This window comes from Danio aesculapii, chromosome 11 (assembly GCF_903798145.1).
Source record: "Danio aesculapii chromosome 11, fDanAes4.1, whole genome shotgun sequence".
Taxonomy (NCBI): domain Eukaryota; kingdom Metazoa; phylum Chordata; class Actinopteri; order Cypriniformes; family Danionidae; genus Danio; species Danio aesculapii.
This window is the reverse complement of record NC_079445.1, coordinates 30,442,893-30,467,186: the sequence shown is the minus strand read 5'-3', so window position 1 is coordinate 30,467,186 and position 24,294 is coordinate 30,442,893. Positions and strand designations below refer to the sequence as shown.

The following is a 24,294-nucleotide window of genomic DNA, read 5'->3' as shown; positions in this document are numbered from 1 at the left end:
TTCCCCTCAAAGTTCATTCATTAAATATTAAAGGAAAATATATCCGAATTAAAACAATTACTGTGAGCAGACCGTGAACAAACTCCAAAAAGTCTTTGTAGCAATATTGTACTGTAGTAATTCATCCATTGTATAGCCACAAAGAAAACAACAACCTCGAGGACACAGTGAACTCAGTAGATCTCTGTCCACAAATGTGATACTAATGTCACATAAAAAAAAAAACCAAATGTTATGTTCAGAGGCGGATTCACCCAATAAGCAAGTTAAGCGGTTGCTTAGGGCCCCAGGTAATCTGGGGGTGCCCAATTCAATTTAATTCAATTCAATTCATCTTTATTTCTATAGCGCTTTTACAACGTAGATCGTGTCAAAGCAGCTTAAATTGAAAATTAAAACTTAAATTAAAGTTCTAGTAAATTGAAACTGTGTCAGTCCAGTTTTCAGAGTTGAAGTTCAGTTTAGTTCAGTTCAGTGTGGTTTAATTTTCACTGCTGAAAGTCCAAACACTGAAGAGCAAATATTGAAGAGCAAATCCATCGATGCGCAGCTCCACAAGTCATAACCAAGCAAGCCAGTGGCAAGGAACAAACTTCACCAATTGACGAAAGTGAAGGAAAATAACCTTGAGTAAATACCTAGAAGTATAAATTCTGCCTATAAATTATATATAACATTGTTTTCTATCATGTTTTGTTTGGTGAGGGTCTAAAAAAATACACATTTTTATTGTAATTTTTACATCTACACAAATTTGTCCAGTCCATTTGCAGTCCAGCGGTCAAAACAGTAAAGATTACTATTATTTTTTTGGTTTATTTACTATTTTTGCAATGAGATAAATCATAGTAAAGGAGAGAGAAAAAACACCAACATAAATAAATAAAAGTACAAAGGGTTAATGTTAAGACTGTTTGGCCCCTTTGCTGGAATTCAATAAATCCACCCCTGGTGACTTTACTACCAATTATCATGATAAGACAAAAAGCACAAAGCTAAACACACAGTAACCTCAGGCGCCATTTACACTAGTGTGTTTTGTTTTAAAACGCATACATTTTGCCATGTTTACATCTGACATCCACACTACTTTGGCATCTTTGACCTGCAAAAACAGAATGCTTTGAACACAGTTTGGAAACCCTTATTAAAGTTTAGACAGATGGAAACGCAGACTTGGCTATCAACAATCACTTTTTGATTGGTCTTTCGGACAATTGCGTATCATTCCATAATTTCATCAAGCCCCTCTCATTTGACCAGTGCCAGCAAAATGTTTTTCTGAAACCTACTAAAAATGCCAGTATGAAAGAAAAGATTTTTCTTTCTAAAACACTGCTTTAAAAGGAAAACACACCACATTACATGGCACTGGAAAGAATTACATATAAGGGGCAAACTAAAGGACTGCCATAAAATTTGGGATCTGTTTATAAAAATTCTGGAACAAAACCAAATGGAACGAGCAGCAAATACCTCTCACTTTAACTGATTGAGGTGTGTAATTTTGTATGTGGAAATACAGTATTTTGTTTTATCTGTCTTAGCCCTTTCCCAGTACTGGGTTGTGGCTGGGAGGGTAACCGTTGTGTAAAATCTATGCTGGAATAGTTGGCGGTTAATTCCGCTATAGCAACCCCTGATAAGGGAATAACTTACAAAAAATGAATGAATGAATTTTCTTAAAAATTAGTTTGAGTTCTTTTGAATGGATGCTCCCCAAAACGCAGTCATGTGTGCAAAAAGGTGGATCTATTAATCTATATGTGATTGCATGATCTACTGTAGTATGCATGTCTGTTTTGAGTCTGCTTAAACAGTGGAGCAGCTGCATGAGCCTGCAGGCCTGCAATACACCACTACTGCTGTCAGCACACGACACATCAGCCCACTCAGCAGACCACGCACAAATAAACTCATACAGACTGATCTGGGGCCAGCTGTCTTCCAGCAAATCCTTTCCTTAAGAAGGCAAAAGGTTCAACGGTTGGACTGGTAAATAAGACTGAGGGCTTTAAATCATTTGTTATCGTTCACCGTTGTGACTTCAAGGAAGATGTTTAAAACCAGTTGATTTTTATAGCCGATTCGAATGTTATTACTCGATTGAAGGGGGTTTTCAGTGGTTATCAACTGATAGATATGGGCTAGTAGGGGCTCAGAAGGCTGTAATCATCCATCCACATGGTTAATCAGCTATTCAGGTTAATCAGGAAGTTAACGAGAATTATTTATATTATTTAGTAAATTTCCCATTAACTATTTTATTAATGTCTACCCCTAACCAACCCTAAACCCAACTGACACAGGGATATAAAAACAGATCTGGATCTGGAGTTCTCTTTATTAGTATAGCTGATTAACCATGTGGATGGATGATTACAGCCTTCTGAGCCTACTAGTAGGCGCAGAAGGCCCCTACTGGCCCATATTAAAAAAATCTCTGAAACAGATTTTTTTTAATACTGATCATTTAGAAAAAAACTCTACTGTGATCATCACAATGCATTTTTCACCTGAAAAACTATTCATTTCTTTTTAAAAACAAAATAAATTGTGGTTAATAATAAGACTAATAATACACAAACAAGCACACTATGTCTTACTAGCTCTGGTAAAAAAAATAAATATGGTTAGGCTTGTCACAATAATCAATATATCATATAATATATGTACATGACCTCAATAATTTTTGGTGTTGCAATGTATATTTACAAATTCACAAATAAAGCTAAATCCATTTTACAAGGACATTTATATTTTCCTCACCGACGCCAAAGTTGATAACTGGACATTTAGTACAATCAATAGAATATATAATAGTAGGGGTGTGAACCTACCCTGGTCTCACTGGTTACGATTCTCATGCCATCAATTTGGTTCAATTCGATATCTCGGTGCATCATGGTGTATTGACGATGCTATCCATAAACAATTTGATATTTTACTTAGCAACACTGTAATTCTTGTATTAAAATGTATAATTTATAAATATATTTATGTATTATTTTGTTATACAATTAACCCTTTAATACAAGCAGTCAGATATATGTACTGTATCTTTAATTTTACCTGCTCAAAGAAAACTTGTATCAAACAAAACTAAAGTACATGCACAGAACAACATGAGCATTAATAGCAAATAAATAAATGAAAATATTATCACGCTTCCTGTCTGAGCGTTGCTGAGCGACTTCTTAAATGCCTACGATTGGTCATGCGCACAACAGAAAAGGCTGCGATTGGCTCTAACGGTCAGCATAGCTCTGTCGTTGTTTAGCAAACAGTGACACAGACACTGATGTTAAACAGCTGTCACAGCTGATCCATTATAGACGGCGATGCGCTGAAGAAAAGTCGCTCTGCAGACACGCTTGTGTCTGGATCCACAAGTAACTTTATTGCTGTAACAGCCGAGAGATGAAAACATTACCTCACGAACTGGCCAGCAGGTCAAAGGGGCCACAGAGAGGGAGAGAGAGAGAGAGAGAGAGTGAGAAAGAGAGAGAGAGAACTTCTGATGTATTTCCCTGTCAGTGAAAAACTGTCCAGCAAACTCACAAGCAGTGAATTGTGTACAGTTGTCTGCGTTTTAAGTAGTTGGAGCGTTTTAATTAATCAGGGTCTTCTCCCTCACCATATAACTCATATGTAATAAATATGTAATAAATGATGTCAGTACTTAATAACCGGTTATGATTATTACTGAACTGATACTGAAATGTTCATGTCTGCATCAAAGAAACTGTTAATTTTGACACCCCTATATAATATGACATATATATAATTTTTTACATCAAATACAAAATCTAAATAACCTTAAAAATGAAAAGCCTTAGTTTCCTGAAAGTGTTTATAGCTATTTGCATATATAATGTTGTGTAATCACTCTATAATAAGTGGCATAAAATTCTCAAAATGACAATAATATCGTTTATCGCAACAATTTTTGTGACAGTATATCGTACAACAAAAATTCCTTATCGTGACAGGTCTAAATATGGTTAACTAAAGCTTTTTACAATATAATAATGTAAGAACCATCAACTTTATTTTAGCTAGTTGCTAAAATCTTAAAGCTTAATTGACTTAAACTAAAATAAAAATAAGTAAAAACTATAACGACATACAAGACTAATAATATTACAAAACCAAATTGCTAAAACTTCAACTAAAATGAAAAAGAAAATCTACAAACAAATAAATCCTATTAACAAAACGACAATGTGCTCGATCCTAAAATAACAGAAAATATCTTCCAGTCTTTTGGAGCATTTGATGAATAAGCCTACATCTGAAATTGAGGGCAAGTCAAAATAAAAAGGACAATCCACATTGGCACGTGGGTAGGGGATGTTTGGACTGTGCGCTTCAGCTTCCTGGCTGGAGATTGCTTTAATTTGTGCCCCAGTAATAGAGTAATAGCAGTTAATTCCTCAACTAATGAGCCCGGATTTGCGTTTTGCTTTTGGTGTCTGTTCTGCTTAAGCTGCTCCTAATCTGTTCATGCTGATATCCCTATATCTGTCCAGATATGACTTCAACATCATGTGACCCCACAGGACGTCTCTTTCAGTTGTTCTTTAGACTGGGAGCAGTGCTGTAAGATGCTTTACAAAGGCAATATGTGCATCCCGAATTGCATACTAATGCACTATTCTATGGCATTTTGTAGTATAAATAGTAAAATTAGTACATTCACACAGAAAATCTCAAAAGAATTAGTGCACTTTAAATACCCGAATGATGCACTTATTCAACCTTTAAAAACACTTCACGCACTCAACAAACAGCTTTGCTCACGTGTACTGTAAAAAATATTCGTAAATTAGCAGTTTTCCATATTTTGTGATTCAAGTTTGTCTTTTATTTATGCTTTTGAATTGCATTATAGGATCTTGATATTTCTGATGTTGAATTGTTTGAAAAGTGACTTTTGTCTACATTTTGATTTATTTGAAGTGATATATTGTCTGTGTTTGTGTTGTAAACTATGGTACAAAGACCTGGTAATAAGCTGCCAATTCATTTTCTGTTATTAAACAGACTTCTCTCTACACTACCTTACAAAAGTCTTGTCTTCGAACCCAGTTGTAAGAGCAACAAATAATAACTTGACTTCTAGTTGATCATTTGGAAAAGTGGCAGAAGGTCGATTTTTCTGATGAATCATCTGCTGAGCTGCATCCCAATCATCACAAATACTGCAGAAGACCAATTGGAACCTTCATGGACCCAAGATTCTCACAGAAATCAGTCAAGTTTGGTGAAGGACAAATCATGGTTTGGGGTTACATTAAGTATGGGGTTATGCGAGAGATCTGCAGAGTGGATGGCAACATCAACAGCCTGAGGAATCAAGAGATTTGTGCTGTCCATTACATTACAAACCACAGGAGAGGGCAAATTCCTCAGCAGGAGAGCACTGTTTCTCATATTTCAGCCTCCACATCAAAGTTCCTGAAAGCAAAGGAGGTCAGGGTGCTCCAGGATTGACCAGCCCAGTCACCAGACATAAACATTATTGAGCATGTCTGGGGTAAGATGAAGGAGGAGGCGTTGGAGATGAATGCTAAGAATCTTGAACTCTGAGAGTCCTGCAAGAACGCTTTCCTTGCCATTCCAGATAACTTATTAATAAGTTATTTGAGTCATTGCAGAGAAGTATGGATGCAGTCATACACAATATTAATTATAATTAATATAACACCATGACTTTATATTCTATACTGTATATTATTTCTGTTAAGTAACAAGACTTTTGTCTAAGCAAAGTCAGACCTTACTGTCCTAATTAAATAATAAACAATCAAGGCATGATCATATTTTATTTTGGTAAAATAAGCGCAATCTAGAGGCCTTTGCCCTTCATATAAGCCACTTCTGATACCAAATGATCAACTAGAAGTCAAGTTATTATTTGTTGTTCCTAAAACTTGGTTAGGTGACAAGACTTTTGTTAGGTAGTGTATATTACTCCCATAATGCAATTCACAACCCTATATAAACAGAAAACACCATGTGAACCACAAAATACAGAAACTATTAATTAACTGATATTTTTAATTGTGTAGCAGAAGGATCTGAGCTATCAGGCACTGAGGTTGGTTGTCACTTTATTTATATTGGATTGTGAAATAAAACTCTCCTATGCGAGTGCTGTTGTACTCATACCATAGTTTGTACTCATAGGTAGTTTGGTCATTTATTTCACTAATTTGCAACCGTTCAACGTCATCTGGGAAACGATTTGAATTTCTGTTTAGTAAAAAACGTTAGCACTCCATTTGGGATGACACTAAATGGCACCACATGGTTGGGTGTACAAGTGCATAATATTGACCTTATTCTTTACTTACGAGCGGGTGCAGCCATTCGAATCTTTTTGGCTCGAGACTTCCGTTCTTATTCACTTCCATTGATTTTTAGACATTAAAAACAGCTTGTTATGCTGCAAACTAATATTATTATTATATTATAATACTTTTTATGTATAGTCATGAACACACTTGTTTGTAGAGCAAGCAGTTTGACCATTTCTCTGTTGTTTATTAGTTATTTCTCCCATAAGCAACTGAATCAAAACTTCTAAAACTCGCAAAAACAAGCGCACTTCCGCATTGCAGAATAAGGTCAATAGTGCTCCATTTAGGACGCAATTTATCTGTTGAGAAAATAGTGTGGTTTAGGACCACACACACAAACACACAAAGCACACACATACACGACATCTCTAAACTACATATGGGGATCTACAGTCTTTGCTAGAGAAAACTATCTTCAACACTTGACAAACAACTTACCTATAGAGATGCTCCTGAAACCTGAGCAGAGAAGCGAGGAGAAAAGACACAAGGGATTTGTTATAGGTCAAATAAAGAGCTAATTATTTATATTTAAAGTCTGCGTGATATAAAAATCACAATGTTTATTTTGTGTAGCTTGTTATTCTTAAGGTGAATTATTAATCTAATCCGTGCAAGTGAATCCATTGGAAAAAATTTGTTTTGTAAATCTTTGATCTAAGTCTGACCACTTTGTTCTGTGTTTAGAGTGGCGGCCCTTTTGTTGATGTCAACTTGAGGATTTCTTTAGCAATTCTATATAAATATTCTTAATCACGCCCCAATTACTTTGCTATGAGGTAATTATGCACAAATGAAATCCCTGCCCCTATTCAATATTCTGTTTCCGATGAAAGTACATCAATATACTGAAATTGAAGTCTTAGCAACTTCCGGTTCACACAGACTTTAAAAAGTGTGGTGTAAAAAATGATAGGTGCTCTCGATTAGGATTTGGACTCCTGTTTCAGATTCAGATTACTGATCATATTTATAGGGATGATCCGATTAGCAATTTTCTCAGACATTAATATTTTGATTTAGAAAGGATGAATTCAAGAGAGTGAGAGAGAGTGAGAGTGAGAGAGAGAGAGAGAGAGAGAGAGAGAGAGAGAGAGAGAGAGAGAGAGAGAGAGAGAGAGAGAGAGAGGTCATGTCTGTGCACTTAAATGAAACAGGCATATCTAATAGCTCATACTATAATATTAGCTACATTTTCACCAATATTTTGAAGCAGATTTGTGAGTTGATTTATCCCCATTAGCTCCCTGCTGTAGCAAACATCAGTGTCCTCGAGATTAAACAGAGGAATGAAGGCTCCGGCAACTGTCACTGATTTACTATGATTATTACTAATGTTTGGGGGAGCGCATTTATTTCGAGCTGTGATCAAAGCTAGAACTATATGTGCATAAAATGATTTTATTCCATGGTCTGTTGAAAGTATTGACTCTGATTGGCTGGAGGGCGTGCATTATTGAAAAACAGGCTCACTAAATAATTTTCCATAGTAAAACTTATGAGGAAAGAGCCTTCGATGCTTAATGATAGATTGATGGTAATTATAACCCAGGCTTTATGCATTATTCATTTTTATTCTAATTTCATTTATTATCAAGCATGTCATCTAAATTGTAAAAACTCATTCAATACATAATAAATTACATTCATTACAATTAATTAATAAATTACAATTACATAATAAATTACATTCCAGACATTCAAATATTTATTTGTTGGATGTTGTTTATTTACATTTCCTTTGCTTGTTTTTCTAAGAGTAGTGTTGCCAAATCTGCTTATTTTGTGTATTTTTGTGAAAGGTTCACCTTTCCTAAAGTGTAAAATCCAGCAACACTGACCCAGAAAAATACTGAAGGAAATGAAAATTTCAGAAGAGACTCTTGCATGCTTGAGATCTTTTATGGTTGCTGACTATTGAACTGCTGCTGTTAATGCAGAATGGTCAACAGTTATACATTAGCAGCATTATTAATTTATCTGTCTAAATGTTTAAGACGGTGCTGGTGCAGGCATATCTGAATTAACAACAGATGCATATGTCTTCTGGGATCGTCCGCATGAGATTGACAAATGGAGAAGTTACTGATAAAGTATTAATAAGGAATTATCAGCCGATCGGTAGTTGATCAAACAAAGCAACCCTAGTAAAAACAACTACAATGCCAAAAGTCAGTAAGAATGTTCCTGGCAGGTCTTCAACCAGATGCCGTATTGCTTTAGTCACACCCTATAACGCTGTACTGTACAGTGAAATGGTTTTTGGACATGGTCAAAACTTCTCAAAAAGAGATTTATTCCCTACGGCTCTTGAAGTCCCACAGAAAAGCAAACTCAGTTTAGAACTATTACATAAGAATGAGTTGTTTTTCTGGCTCACTTTCCTTTCTCAAAGTGGCATGTGTTTTTTGTTAAGGGATAAATATAGCTTGCCCGGTCTCAAAGAGAAAATAAAAATCCTCAGTTGTTTGGTTTTGTTTCTATATTTATATTTAAATATGCATATTTCATTTTACACACAGCTGTCATCTGTTATAATATAATATAATATAATATAATATAATATAATATAATATAATATAATATAATATAATATAATATAATATAATATAATATAATATAATATAATATAATACAAGATGTTGTACTTCAGTGAGCATAATAAAAATATACTTAAAAAAAATATCTATATAACATCAGAAAAGAGGTTATTTTTCCATAGTCAGTTGTTAATATTTTAAATTGGAATATTATGAATATTTCATTTCATACACAGCTGCCATCAGTTTTTGCAAAACTATAATAATAAAACTAGCATGTTGTTAGCATGAATTTAGTATGAATTAGCATGTTGCCAGTATGATTAGTATCTTTGTTAGTATGTTTCTAGTATGTTTTTAGTATTGATTGATATATTGTTAGCATTGATTGGTAAATTGTTACTATGTGTCTAGTATGATTAGTATATTGCTAGTATGAATTGGTATGTTGTTAGTATGTCCAATGTAAACTCAATAGCAGTTTTTTTTTTACAATGGAAGTCTATGGGACAGTTGCTAGGGTGTGTTAAGGGGTTGCTAGGGTGTGGCTACTAAGTTTAAAAGTCATCAGTGATTGGCAGATTGGTAGTCTGAGTAAAATGAGCTCAACCTTAAGTCTGTATGACAGTCTGGTGGAAAGTTATGAGGTCATAAAATTTGGTCCAATGTTAAGTCAACAGGACTTTTCAAAATTTTCCAGGTCAGTTTTCGGAAAACCATAAGTTGGAACACTACTAATCTCCTTTATTTAAAAATACATATTCAATAATTATGTATTTAACTTGCCTCAGCAAATATTAATTTGTAAATGAAATAAGAGGTCAGTTGTTCATTTAATGCCACAAACAGCATTACTGCACAGGGACTTTCATTGATCTGTTGTTGGAGTAGATTAAAGACGGCTCAAACACAACAGGCCTGTTTACAGTGTCAGCTTTGATGCACTGTCATCATCACAGCCCTCTCTCATTTCTTTCCCTCTGTCTGTCTGTCTTAATTACGGCTATTCCCTCTGTTGTGACTCAATCAGCCAAGTTTTTCCTCTGTTTTCCCTCAGTCTTTCTCTCTCTCTTGCAGCACGAGCGGCCAAATAAACACTTCTCCTTCTGTTCCTCTGACACAGCTGAGCTTTTCCTTCAGTCACTGAGAGTGAGGAGGATTCACACTCATTTCTGTGCCATTAGCAAAGCCAATGGAATAGGAGAGATCATTTTTTCTCAATTACTTTTACTGGCCCTCATCCTTGAGTCCCAATCTTTTACTGTTTAGATAAATTAGTTATTTCTTCAGTACAGAGCTTATTATAGTTGGTCACAAACTACTTTATTATATTGTATACAGTAGTCAACACTTAAATTGGATCAAAGCATATAATAAAAGTCATCCTGAAAGTATTAAACAACACCCATTGTTGACTTAGTACAGAGCTTACTATAGGTAGAAATCTCAGATATTGGTGGAGCCCAAAATTATAATAATAATAATAATATATAATCTGTATTTTAAATTATGCTTTTGTTTTGAGGTTGGAAATGACCCTAATCTTAAAAGTATTATCCACTCTTTTTACTTTTATTTTCTTATGGTAAACCAAAAGTTTAGGCATCACGGTGGCGCAGTGGGTAGCATGATCACCTCACAGCAAGAAGGTTGCTGGTTCAAGCCTTGGCTGGATCAGTTGGCATTTTTGTGTGGAGTTTGCATGTTCTCCTTGTGTGGGTGTGGTTTTCTTCTGGGTGCTCCAGCCTTCCCCACAAGTCCAAAGACATGCGCAATAGGTGAATTGGGTACGCTTAATTGTCCGTAGTGTATCTGTGTGAATAAGTGTGTATGGATGTTTCCCAGTACTGGGTTGTAGCTGGAAGGGCATCCGCTGCGTAAAAACATATGCTGGATAAGTTGGCGGTTCATTCCGCTGTGATGACCCCTGATTAATAAAGTGACTAAGCCGAAAAGAAAATGAATGAATGAATAAACCAGAAGTTTTTCTTACAGTAGATACAGTGATATTTCCCACTGGAAAGTTTATTATCATAAAGATGGACACATAGTTTGAAGATTTGACTATACAAAAAAAGGCATTTCTATTTTATTCACTGTAAATAAGCATACTGTAAATATTTCAAAATATTTCTTATTATTAAGGCGACAGTGCTAAGCTGAAAACTGAACTGACACAATTTCAATCTACTAGAACTTCTGTTAAGCTGCTTTGACACAATCTACATTGTAAAAGCGCTATAGAAATAAAGACCAATTGAAAAAAAATGACTTGAGTTTATATTCTTAGAAATTTAAATATATAAAATATAAAAACTCTTATATTCTTATACTTATGTTTATTATTAAATAGCATATACTGTCTTTTTAGCAAAACTTAAACAGCAAAATAATACTATTTTCAGAATATTGTTATAGTTTAAAAAAAAAAACTAAAGCAAAGTTGTAATTTACAGTGTGCTTGTAAATTTTGTCAGTAAAACTGTAAAAGGTGTCTGTACTACTGTAAAAATTACAGTAACACACTTCTGAAACACACTGTACATCAATAATTGCATTTGTGCTGTAAAACTACAGCACAGTTGTAATTGTTAATTTACAGTGCACTTGTAAATTTTACAGTATTATTGAAAAGCAAAACACCAGTAATACTGTGCATTTTACAGCATTGCACAGCATTACAGTGTTGCTATTTCATAGAAATATAGTAAAATTACAAAACAGACAGTTTAGATTGTTTTTTTTTCCTTTTCTTTCAAACATTAGGCCAAAAACGTTTATTCTGGCAAAAAAAATGGCAGACAAACGTATATTTTTGAATGCTTCTAATTTACAAACTATCCTGATATAAAGATTTGGTGCATGTTACACAAACAGTTACTGTTACCCTGATGAAGGCAATTCTGTCTCAAGACTGATTTTTGCTGTTGTTTCTGATGAATCCCTTACCCACAGACACATTATTTAAGCTACCCCTGAGCATTTTTTGATTGATTTTTAGTATCAAAATTCAGTTTGTGAGGGACAGAATTTGCAAATGGATTTGCTCTAAAAAGCTAAAATTACTGTAATGTGAAATCCAAAATCATTACCAAATGACTGGGAAGAAACACTTCTAAATATTAAAAAGCAACTAGTTGACTTTACTTATAAATGTAAGTAAACCTGTTGCTTCTAAAGCCATTAGTTGGCTTTACTTAAAAGTTAGTAAACCTGTTGCCTTAAAAATATTAAGTACAGTTGAAGTTAGAATTATTAGCCCCCCTGTATTATTTGTCACCCTGTTAACTTATTTCTCCAATTTCTGTTTAATAGAGAGAAAATTTTTTCAGCACATTTCTAAACATAATAGTTTTAATAACTCATCTCTAATAACTGATTTATTTTATCTTTGCCATGATGACAATAAATCATATTTTACTAGATCTCTTTCAAGACACTTCTCTACAGCTTAAAGTGACATTTAAAGGCTCAACTAGGTTAATTAGGTTAACTGGGCAGGTTAGGGTAATTAGGCAAGTTATTGTATAATGATGGTTCGTTCTGTAGACAATCGAAAAATGCTTAAAGGGGCTAATAATTTTGTCCCTAAAATAGTTTTTAAAAAATTAAAAACTGCTTTTATTCTAGCCGAAATAAAACAAATAAAGCTTTCTCCAGAAGAAAAAATATTATCAGACATACTGTGAACATTTCCTTGTTCTGTTAAACATCATTTAGGAAATATTCAAAAAAAATTATAATTCAAAGGGGGGCTAATAAGTCAACGTTGCTGGGGCTTTTTTTCCACAGATCTCATACAGCTCTACTTTAAGGACAGTCTGGGAGGGGCTTTTTTGCCTCTCTTTTCCCCTAATGGATCTTATTTACTCTTTCTAAAGCTACCTCTTATCTGATCTGTCTTCCCCTGAAATGTGTGATGTTTGTGTATAGTCGAAGGGGTCCAATTTCGCCTCATGTAACAGTGTATGTGACAAATAAAGGCTTCATCTTCTTCTTCTTTACTTGTCACTTTTAAGGTAACAGGTTTACTCCCTAAAGTAACTACTCATTTTTATAGTGTTTTAAATCGCATTTGTTGCTGACAAAGCAATAATTTCAGGATTTAATTGAATATTGGTCTTTTAAAGTCCCTTTATGGTTTAATATATCTGACTAGAAGTAGTAGAGGAATTGAAAATGATGATAGACACATCTCTCACTGTCTGCAGGGCATAACTGTGCTCAGTCTGGGCAGATTGCCAGCTCCAGCCGAACTCCAGTTTAACCCATCTATACATCCAGTCAATCCGGAGAGGCACTTAATGATTTCCCAAGGTGTCCTTCTGAGGTATGAAAAATTCCCAAAATTCCTGAGCATTGCAGCACACCATAAAAACACATACAAGTACAGTGTCAGTCATTCCAGCGTAACCTGACTGAAAACCATCAAAGATGTAATACGAGGGCACATCAATATAAATCCCTCTATCTCTAGCTGTGTATCCACAAGGAGAGAGGGGGGAAAAACTGAGCTCGTTCGGTTCACATGTTTGAATTCTGCTTGTTTCATCATCATAGCTGCATGATCAAAGGTATGCCGAGATTACTGGCAGCTCCCAGGCAGAAGACTTGATTATAGTCTGAAAGTAAACACACACAGGCAAGAAAAACCAAGCAGGCCCAAACCAGAAGCTTCCTCTCGCTCTCGCTCTCTCTGAACTAACAAGATATCTTATCATGGTGTTGTTTGTTGTGAAGATCACGCTGTTTTGCAATCCAAAGTTAAGCACATACTTCAGTGATATTCACTCACGAGTCACAACAACAATGTTTGTCACGCTGCAGAAATGACAGAAAAACTACATTTTACTCGATGAAGAGCATACTCATATGGCTTGGTAATTACATCTTATTCCAAAATTCATTCATTCATTTTACTTTGGCTTAGTCTTTATTTCAGAGGTTGGAATGTCATTCAGCGGAATGAACCGCCAACTTATCCAGCATATGTTTTACGCAGCGGATGCTCTTGCAGCCCCAACCCAGTACTGGGAAACACCCATACACTCTCGCATTTTCACACACACACACACACACACACACTCATACTTTACAGCCAATTTAGTTAATCCAATTCAACTATAGCTAGGGTTGGGTATCATTTGGGGTTAGTTTGATTCCGGTGCTAAATTGATACTTTTAAAATGGTACCTGTGCCAAAACGGTGCCTGAACCGATACTCTTAAGCCACAAAATTATGGTTTATGACTCTAGAAAAATCTTTTATTTGACAAAATCTTTAAAAAAATAATTTTAATAAAACAATATAATTTAAGTTTAAAGTAAACATCAATTCATATTTTATATATTTGAATTGCATTAATATATTTCCTTTGATCATTTATTGGTAAGCATGAATTTATGATTTGCATTATGAAATTACATTAGCTTACTATTAACCTGTGGAAAGGCTGTCACCAAAATACTGAACTCCTTTTTTCTAGGGTTGGGGCTTGTGACTATGTTTACATGGTTATCAGTAATCTCAAGGGACATTGTTGCACCTGTAAACTTATACAGATAGGCCTACTATCTAGTCAATTTATTTTGCCCTCCCATTCATTTAAAATAATGTTTCTGAACATTTTCACAGTGTTTCCTAAAAAATAATTATTCTGGAGTCATAATAAGTCATATTTCTTATTTTTTACTTCTTGAATAAAAGCAGTTTTTAATAATAAAAAAGGTCAGTATTATTAGCCTCCTTAAGAAATATCTACTGTATATTTTTGATATACACAACAAATATAATTTGACTAATTTCAACTTTCGCAGTTAACTGATTAAGTCATTAAATTACACTTTAATCTGAATAAAAGACTATAAAATACTTAAAGGGACTTTGTCTCAATACAACTGTCTTGCAAAATAACTAGTAAAATGTTATGCACTGACTGTCACCATGGGGAGGATAAAAAGGTAGATATTAGAAATGAGTTAGTTAAACTATTATGTTTAAAAATGTGTTGTAAATAAATTATTTGTTGAAGACGAAAATCAAAAATGAATGAAGGCAAAACTAAACGAGTTCAATATGACTTACATGAGCGAGACTGAAAACTATGTTTGATCAATGTGTTACATCTGTTCTTTGGTACTTGCCGACTGTTTGTAAATTCAATACTGCATTTCCTAACGCAAAACTATGTACACTAGATTTCTGATTAATAATGGTCTCTGCATAGCCTAGCACTTCCTATATTAAAAGTGTTAAAATCGCTATTACCTGTGTCAATTTGGGCGTCAAACTCTGACAAATGCGGGGAACTAGGCTAATGCGCGCAGCACCATCACTGACAGAGAGAGCAAGTGCGCACGTTGCTGTGTCAGAATCCTTGCTTGTAAAATACGCTTTAGAACGCTTAGTTTAAGCAAATTTGATGAACGCGATCATGCATGTTGATCTGAAGAGAGCCGCTCACGCTCACCGAATGCACTGTACTGCGTACGTGCGTTGCGTGCATCCATTCCCTACGCAACGAGAACAAACGCCTGACATCACCTGTCCGTATTCCTCAAAGTTGTTTAAAATTAAATGTTTAGAGATGGTGTGACAACGCGTACCTATGTGTGCCTTTGATGCACCCTTTGATGCTTCTTACGTCCTTGTCGCAGCACCAGTGGCACCGAAATTAGGCACTGAAATTCATATGCTGATTTGATCCGGTACATGCCGGTTACAAAGGTACCGGTGCTATAATGGCACTGGGTTTCGGTACCCAACCCCACACTCACACAGAAATGCCAACTGACCCAGCCGGGACTCGAACCAGCAACCTTCTTGCTGTGAGGCAACAGTGCAAACCACCTAGCCACCCTCTTATGCCAAATTTTATGTAAAAAAGGCAATATTATGGTAGATGTTGTGCTATTGTTGTAAAAATGTCTTAAGTAAAAGTACAGAGATGCCGATTACAAATATTGTATATTACAAAGCTTTTCCATAAAATATTGAGACAGTCTGGATAAACTGATTTAAAAAAATATGTATCTAATTCAAAACTTTTGTTCTACATATAGTAAACATGGAAAATACTATACTTGTGATTTTAAACAGATTAATCGTTTATACCTGTTTGACTGATTCACTGAAAAGAATCAATACTCAACATTCAATATAGGGGTCAATTTAAAAAATTGGTTCAGATCTGATTTGATCTACCCTGGAAAAAAGTTCAGTATAAATTATCCTACCTTGCAAAAATATTGTTGTTTCTAATGCCGTTCTAGGACAAATTATGCAGTACACTAAAAAAAATGTTTACTACATATTTACTACATAAAAAATATGTTAACTACATATTTAAAATGAGCTGAAACCGCACTATTCTTGAGGTGTTTTTTGGAACAACTTAATTGTTTGATGTTCAATCCACTTCAATATGTACAAACTAATAAGTTAACTTAATTCTTTCAACTTTTCCCAACACAAATTATTAATGTGGAACCAAGAATGTTTTAAAGTGTAGTTTTAGCTATTATAAAATCTCTCGACATCGCATACTTGAATGAAACTATAGTTTTACTAGAAATAAAACCACACTTACTGAAGTTAAGCAATGTTAACCACAAATGAACTATAATTTTGCTTTTAAACTTTAAACTAACAAATTAAAAAATTTAAACTAACCACAATGAAATTAAGTATGGTAATAATAGTAAAGCTGTGGTTATACTAATAGTACATTACTTTAATAAAAGCATGGTTATTTTTAGTAAGGTTTGCTCTTAGGATCTCAGGAGTTTGCATGAAGGAGAGTAATAATAACAGAATTTTCATTTTTTGGGTGAACTAACCTTTTAAATTGAGCTGCTTACATGTAATACTAACATAAGATAACAAAAATACTGACATAAAACAAACAAAAGAAAGATGAAGACATCTTTGTTTTTTCTGCCAGAACGCTGTAGTTAAAACATCTACCAGCAGGGGCTAACTGGTCAAGTCTTCACCCATTGGTTTAGGCTGTCACTTCTCATCTCAGTTACCCCATTAAAAATGGGACGTGACCTGAAATATAAAATGGACCCACTGCTGTGATTACTTTAGAGCAACCTGAAACTGACACAAATAGCCTTATAGTTAAATTATGGTGACAATCCCAACTGAGAAATGGTTTAGTCCATTTATATTTTATTTTAGGGCACATTAAAAGACTTTAGATTATATCTGACAAACAAGTTACCATGTCATTCAACATACTGTACAGTACACTCTAAGCACACAATACTAATACTAGTAAGTTTATTTCTCTATATTTTCCTTGAGCAAAACATTGATTTAAACTACCCAAAATGTAAATAAAAGTCACTTCGTTAACTGTAGATTTATATTTTCAACATCAAATGTTGTCCGAGCAGAGATCAAAGCCCCACAATCCAATTTGTTGGATAAATACATTGAAAAACACCCTTGAATCATTCCGTAGAGCTAACTGTTAATTAAGATATTGTATTACAGTGTAACATTATTCTTCCCCATTTACTAGTTTGTCTTTTTCTAAGCTCAACCGCTATTTCGGTGCCTTTGTTTTAAGAGGCTGCAGTTTTCTTTTCCATCATGATAAGCAGTTCTCAGACAAGCCCCATACCGAGCCTTGATGTGTCTCCAGTGAAAATCAAAGTGCATTAAACATTAAAAGTACTGTCAAATGCAGAAGTAGACCAACTCTAAAGGAAAAGTAGAGCACTGAGAGGGCTAGAAGGCACAAGGCAAAAACTGTTGACTTTATGATCCTCTTATGATGCATACTTAAATATGTAAATTAATAGGCAAGTATATTCACTGATTTCAAGTTGATATATATATATATATATATATATATATATATATATATATATATATATATATATATATATATATATATATATATATATTTATATTTATATTACATCGAAGTCAAATGAAACAAACTGCCCTAATATGGCCTTCACATGATATTAATTCACATTAATATTTATTAATTCCACATTTTTAATCAAGCTTTTGCCCTGAATTTCTAAATTAAGTGACAAACATAATCACATCTGAATGAGTACGTTTCTGAGTTTATACCTTAAAATGTAAAAAAAATAAATAATCTTTTATATGTGGTTCAATAGCGATATGAGATTTTTGTGATAATGCCCAGCCCTAAATTGCATCATGCTATCTTATACACTGTCAGACTTTGCCACAGTTTTACAGTTATTTACTGCTAAAATGCACAGTAAAAATACCACATACATTCTTTACAGTTTGCTACTGTAATATGCACTGCATTGTGGGTCATTTTAAAACTTATAGTAACTTACTGCATAATAGAAATTTGCGGTATTCTGCTGTAATCAAAGTATTCAAGTACTACTACTGTAATTGAAGACAAAAATTATTTTTGTAAAGGTTTTGTGCTGTAAAAAAAAAAATGCTGTAAAAATGGTCATACTGTAAAATTAAAATGTGGTTAAGACCATTTTACCATAAAACGAACTTGCGGATCAGACTATTTCACTGTAAAATAAAATTGCGGAAGGGTTGGGCTACTGTAAAACACGTTTACAGGTAAGTTACCATAAAGGGGCAGTTGCGGTAACTTGCTGGCAACAGTCCTGCCAGTATGTTGCCACAAAAATACAATAACGCACACATCTAACAGTGTGACACATGCTTCATGTCTAATATTGCACGTTTAAACTGACAAGTCCTTAAAATACTTGCTGCTGTTTTGCCTGTTTTTGCCATAATAATCCAGGATGAACTATAAAGTATATAAACTATAAGAATTTTAAAGCTAAAATTCTTCTGAAAAGCTCATTTGGAATATAATTTTAATTTAATGCATTCGCATACACATGGATGTAAGTCAATGGATTGAAAAGTGTGGTATGTCCACTCCTCAAACATTATCCAACCAAATTAACTTTCTAAATATTTGTCATGGATTGGTCAGGCTCTCACGACCCCCACTCACGAAGATCACCATCACCTGACTTCTAATGAGCACACAGCTGCATCACATTCACGAGCACCAGATAAAAGCACAGCACTCCAGTCGCTCATTGTCCGGGCTCGTCTCGACGAAAGCGGACAACTGAGCGACCACTCAGCGTAGTCATCCTCAGCTAAAACAAACGATTTACTTACCTGTTCTCTTTGTATTCCTCCTAGTCTTCCTGGTCCTCCCGAATCGTCCTGTCTTCCAGTCCTTCCAAGTCTGTGTCATCCTCTGTCAGCTGTATCTGGTGTGTGCTGTCCATCCTCGTGTATTCCTGTTACCCAGCCACGGAGGAAAAGACCCCAACATCATTCCTGATCCTCCTGGCTATCCTTCATGTGCTCCTTGTTGTCATTTAATAAACACCCTAACGTTTCCTTACCTCTGTCTCCTGTCCGCTTCATAACAGAAGCCCGGACCCATAACGACGACAACATGAGCACCCCCGATCACCTTCAAGAGCTGGTGGACCAGTTGAAGCGGATTCTACAGCCACCAGCTCCACTTTCCAACGCACCACCAGCACCGAGCACTTCCGCCTCCACAGTTTCTTCTTCGGCCCTTCCTTCCAGTCCCATGGCCCGACCAGCGCCCTACTCAGGCGGAGCGGGGGAGTGCAATGGTTTTCTGTTACAATGTTCCCTCATATTCGAAATGCAACCTTCTCTATATCCCACAGATAAGTCGAAGATCGCCTACATCGTATCTCTACTCTCTGGACCTGCACTTAAATGGGCTGAGACGATCTGGAACCAAGCCGGGCCGGTCATGAATTCCATCACTACCTTCACGGAGTATTTCAAAGAGGTGTTTGGACGTTCTGATGGGGAAGTAGCCGCTGGAGAGCAGCTGTATCATCTAAAGCAAGGTACTCTATCTACACAGGAATATGCTCTCCGGTTTCGCACTCTAGCAGCTGCAAGTGGATGGAATGAGAGATCGTTGTTGACCACGTACCGGCTCGGCTTGGAACCCACTCTCCGAATCCAACTGGCCACATTAGATGATACAATGGGTCTGGAGAGATTCATCCAACATTCTCTCCGATGTTCCGATCGTCTCCGTTCCTATCAACAGGACACCATCACCCCCTCGTCTGCACTCCTCCAATCGCCTGAGTCAACAGCCTCTCCAGAACCAGAACCCATGATAATAGAGTCTGGAAGACTGACATCAGCGGAACGACAGAGGAGGCTGACCCGGGGTCTGTGTCTATACTGCGGTGTCAGTGGACACACCCGTATGGAGTGTCCCCTTCGTCCCATTCGGACTTCAGTGAGTGTATTCAGTACGAATATTGAACAATGTAAACCACTTACTACCACCGTACAAATAACTACTGCCTCTATTTCTCTCCTTGTCACAGCCCTCATCGACTCCGGGTCAGCAGGGAACTTCATCTCCCAATCCCTCTGTCGTCAACTCCACCTCCGTACTGAGGCGTCCTCGCATATATACCAGATACAACCGATAACCCAGTGCACTCGATCTTCGACCCGTATCCATCGACAATGCGAAGACATCCTTCTTCAAGTGGGGTTGTTACATCAAGAGAGGATTCAATTTCTGGTTCTGGAGGGTGCAAATATGGACATCATTCTAGGGCGCCCGTGGCTGGTGAAGCACGATCCCATCATCTCTTGGGGCACAGGAGAGATAAAGAAATGGGGATCTGGATGTACACCTGCCTGTTTTCCAAATCTCCCTCTTCAAGGTCGGAACCCCATTTCTTTGTTTGCAACATCGGTCGAGAGCCCTCCTGAGAAGCAGTCTATCCACATTCCTAAGGAGTACAGCTCCTTTCATGATGTCTTCTGCCCCAAGAGAGCTTCCCAGCTACCGCCGCATCGGCCATGGGACTGCGCGATCGACCTAGTTCCAGATGCCCAGTTGCCAAGAGGTAGGATCTACCCGCTCTCGCTTCCAGAGAATCAGGCAATGGAAGATTACATAAGGGAAGCTCTGAGTCAGGGGTACATACGTCACTCAAAATCACCAGCCGCCTCAAGCTTCTTCTTTGTGGCCAAGAAGGACGGAGGGCTGCGTCCATGCATCGACTACAGGGTCCTAAATAACGGTACAGTAAAATACCGATATCCCCTTCCTCTGGTACCAGCCGCTTTGGAACAGCTCCGAGAAGCTAAAGTCTTCACTAAATTGGACCTCCGCAGCGCGTATAATCTGATAAGAATACGTGAGGGGGACCAATGGAAGACAGCATTCGTGACCCCTACTGGCCACTATGAATATGAGGTCATGCCTTACGGTCTGGTCAACGCCCCCTCCGTATTCCAAAACTTCATTCATGAAGTCCTCCGGGAGTTTCTTCACCACTGTGTAATAGTGTACATAGATGACATCCTCATTTACTCCCGGAGTGAGGCCGAACATCGCCAACACGTTGCGGAGGTCCTACACACATTGAGAGAACATCACCTCTACCTCAAAGCGGAGAAATGCTCATTCCACCAGAAGTCGATTCATTTCTTGGGATACATCATTGACCAAACCGGTATACGTATGGATGGGAAGAAAATTGAGGCTGTTCTATCCTGGTCAGAACCCACTTCCATTAAGGAGCTCCAGAGGTTTCTTGGGTTTGCTAACTTTTATAGACGGTTTATCAAGGACTACAGCAGGATTACATCACCTCTCACTAATCTCCTCAAGGGTAACCCCAAAGGACTGGAGTGGACCAAAGAAGCAGCCGCAGCCTTCCGCCTTCTTAAGAAGGAGTTCACAAGGGCCCCACTCCTGACTCATCCTGACCCAAATCTTCCTTTCGTGGTGGAAGTGGACGCATCCACCACCGGCGTCGGGGCAGTATTATCTCAACATCATGATACACCGCCCCGACTGCATCCCTGTGCCTATTTCTCTCGGAAGTTGAGCCCGGCGGAGCAGAATTACAGCATAGGAGACAGGGAGCTTCTAGCAATCAAGCTAGCCTTGGAGGAGTGGCGTCACTGGTTGGAGGGAGCCAAACATCCGTTCCAGGTGATCACAGATCACAAAAACCTCCAATACATCAAAGAGGCCAAGAGACTATGTCCACGTCAAGCCAGATGGTCACTTTTCTTCTCACGTTTTGATTTCTCCATTTCCTATCGTCCAGGACCCAAGAATCTAAGAGCAGACGCTCTCTCTCGTTTACACGAGCATCACGATCATGAAGAACTCCCAACGAAGATTCTTCCCGAACACATCTCCATTTGTCCGATCACCTGGAACGCTCCTCCAGTCGTTGCCACTCCGGAAGCCCCTGCTCCGCCGGGATGCCCTCCTCATCGGCAGTTCATACCACCTGAACACCGGGTAGATCTGATCCACTCCTTACATACCTCGCTAGGCACTGGACATCCAGGGATCAACAATACTCTCTCGCTAGTATCCCAACGATTCTGGTGGCCAAACATGGCAAGGGATGTGAGGCAATATGTTCAGGGCTGTAAGGACTGTGCCCAATCCAAGAGCCCACGTCATCTACCCGCTGGAAAGCTCCATCCCTTGCCGATTCCGAACCGTCCCTGGTCACACCTAGGAGTGGACTTTATCACTGACCTCCCTTCGTCAGAAGGTAATACCTGTATTCTAGTCATAGTAGATAGATTCTCAAAGTTTGTCAAACTAATCCCTCTGAAAGGTCTTCCCACAGCCTTTGAAACTGCCGACAATATCTTTAATCAAGTCTTCAGGTCATTTGGTATTCCAGAAGATATTGTGTCGGACAGAGGTCCACAGTTCATCTCACGTCTATGGAAAGCCTTCTTCAAGCTCCTAGGTGTGGCCGTCAGCCTCTCTTCTGGATATCATCCCCAAACCAACGGGCAGACAGAGAGGAAGATTCAGGAGGTGGGACGGTTCCTGAGGACCTTCTGCAGTGGTCACCAGAACTCCTGGAGCCAGTATTTGGGCTGGGCAGAATATGCCCAAAATTCACTGCGGCAACCCTCCACCGGACTCACGCCATTCCAGTGCGTCCTGGGCTTCCAACCACCGCTCTTTCCCTGGGATGGCGAACCATCTGATGTCCCCGCAGTGGATCACTGGTTCCGGGAGAGCGAGAGAGTCTGGGACGAGGCTCATCAACATCTGCAGAGGGCAGTCCGTCGAAGCAAGGTAACCGCCGATAGGAGAAGGTCTGAAGAACCCAGATACACACCCGGACAAAAGGTGTGGCTATCCACCCGGGACATACGCATGCGACTGCCCTCTCGCAAGTTAAGTCCCCGATTTGTTGGTCCCTTCACCATCGTGGAACAGGTTAACCCCGTCACCTACAAACTACAATTACCCTCTCACTACCGTATTCACCCTACATTCCACGTATCACTCCTGAAACCCTATCACGATCCTGTTCTTCCCTCCACAGAGCCTGACCACGAAGAGGAACCCCCTCCTCCACTGCTCCTAGAAGAAGGAGCCGTCTACGCAGTGAAGGAGATCTTGCGTTCCCGACGTCGTGGTGGCCAGTTGGAGTACCTGGTGGACTGGGAAGGGTACGGCCCCGAAGAAAGGACATGGGTTCCCAGAGCTGATATTCTCGATCCTAGTCTCATGGTGGAGTTTCATGAGAGCCACCCTGAGTTCCCAGCGCCTAGAGGCAGAGGGAGACCACCACGGCGTCGGAGGTGTCGGCCCTCAGGAGCGGGCCCTGGGGAGGGGGGTACTGTCATGGATTGGTCAGGCTCTCACGACCCCCACTCACGAAGATCACCATCACCTGACTTCTAATGAGCACACAGCTGCATCACATTCACGAGCACCAGATAAAAGCACAGCACTCCAGTCGCTCATTGTCCGGGCTCGTCTCGACGAAAGCGGACAACTGAGCGACCACTCAGCGTAGTCATCCTCAGCTAAAACAAACGATTTACTTACCTGTTCTCTTTGTATTCCTCCTAGTCTTCCTGGTCCTCCCGAATCGTCCTGTCTTCCAGTCCTTCCAAGTCTGTGTCATCCTCTGTCAGCTGTATCTGGTGTGTGCTGTCCATCCTCGTGTATTCCTGTTACCCAGCCACGGAGGAAAAGACCCCAACATCATTCCTGATCCTCCTGGCTATCCTTCATGTGCTCCTTGTTGTCATTTAATAAACACCCTAACGTTTCCTTACCTCTGTCTCCTGTCCGCTTCATAACAATATTAGAGAACAGTAATGCTTTGCTGCAAATATAAGGCTAGGTTAACCAGTCATGCACTTGGCAGAGAAAGGCAGCACCTGCCACTAACTCACACACACACACACACACACACACACACACAGACACACACACACACACACACACACACACACACACACACAGGTGCTCTCTGACTCGAGTATGTGTCTGTTCTCGGTCTACTGGGCTCTTTAGGATGGGGGTATTGTAAAA

The 24,294-nt window shown here is 38.1% G+C and overlaps 1 protein-coding gene across 1 annotated transcript in view; it reads right to left on the bottom strand.

The window, feature by feature from the left end:
* Positions 1–24,294, bottom strand: part of nhsb (Nance-Horan syndrome b (congenital cataracts and dental anomalies)) — a 99,518-nt gene that overhangs the window by 62,456 nt on the left and 12,768 nt on the right. Inside the window, 1 exon segment of the mRNA XM_056468118.1 lies at positions 6,804–6,824. Coding sequence (XP_056324093.1) covers positions 6,804–6,824 — 21 coding nt within the window.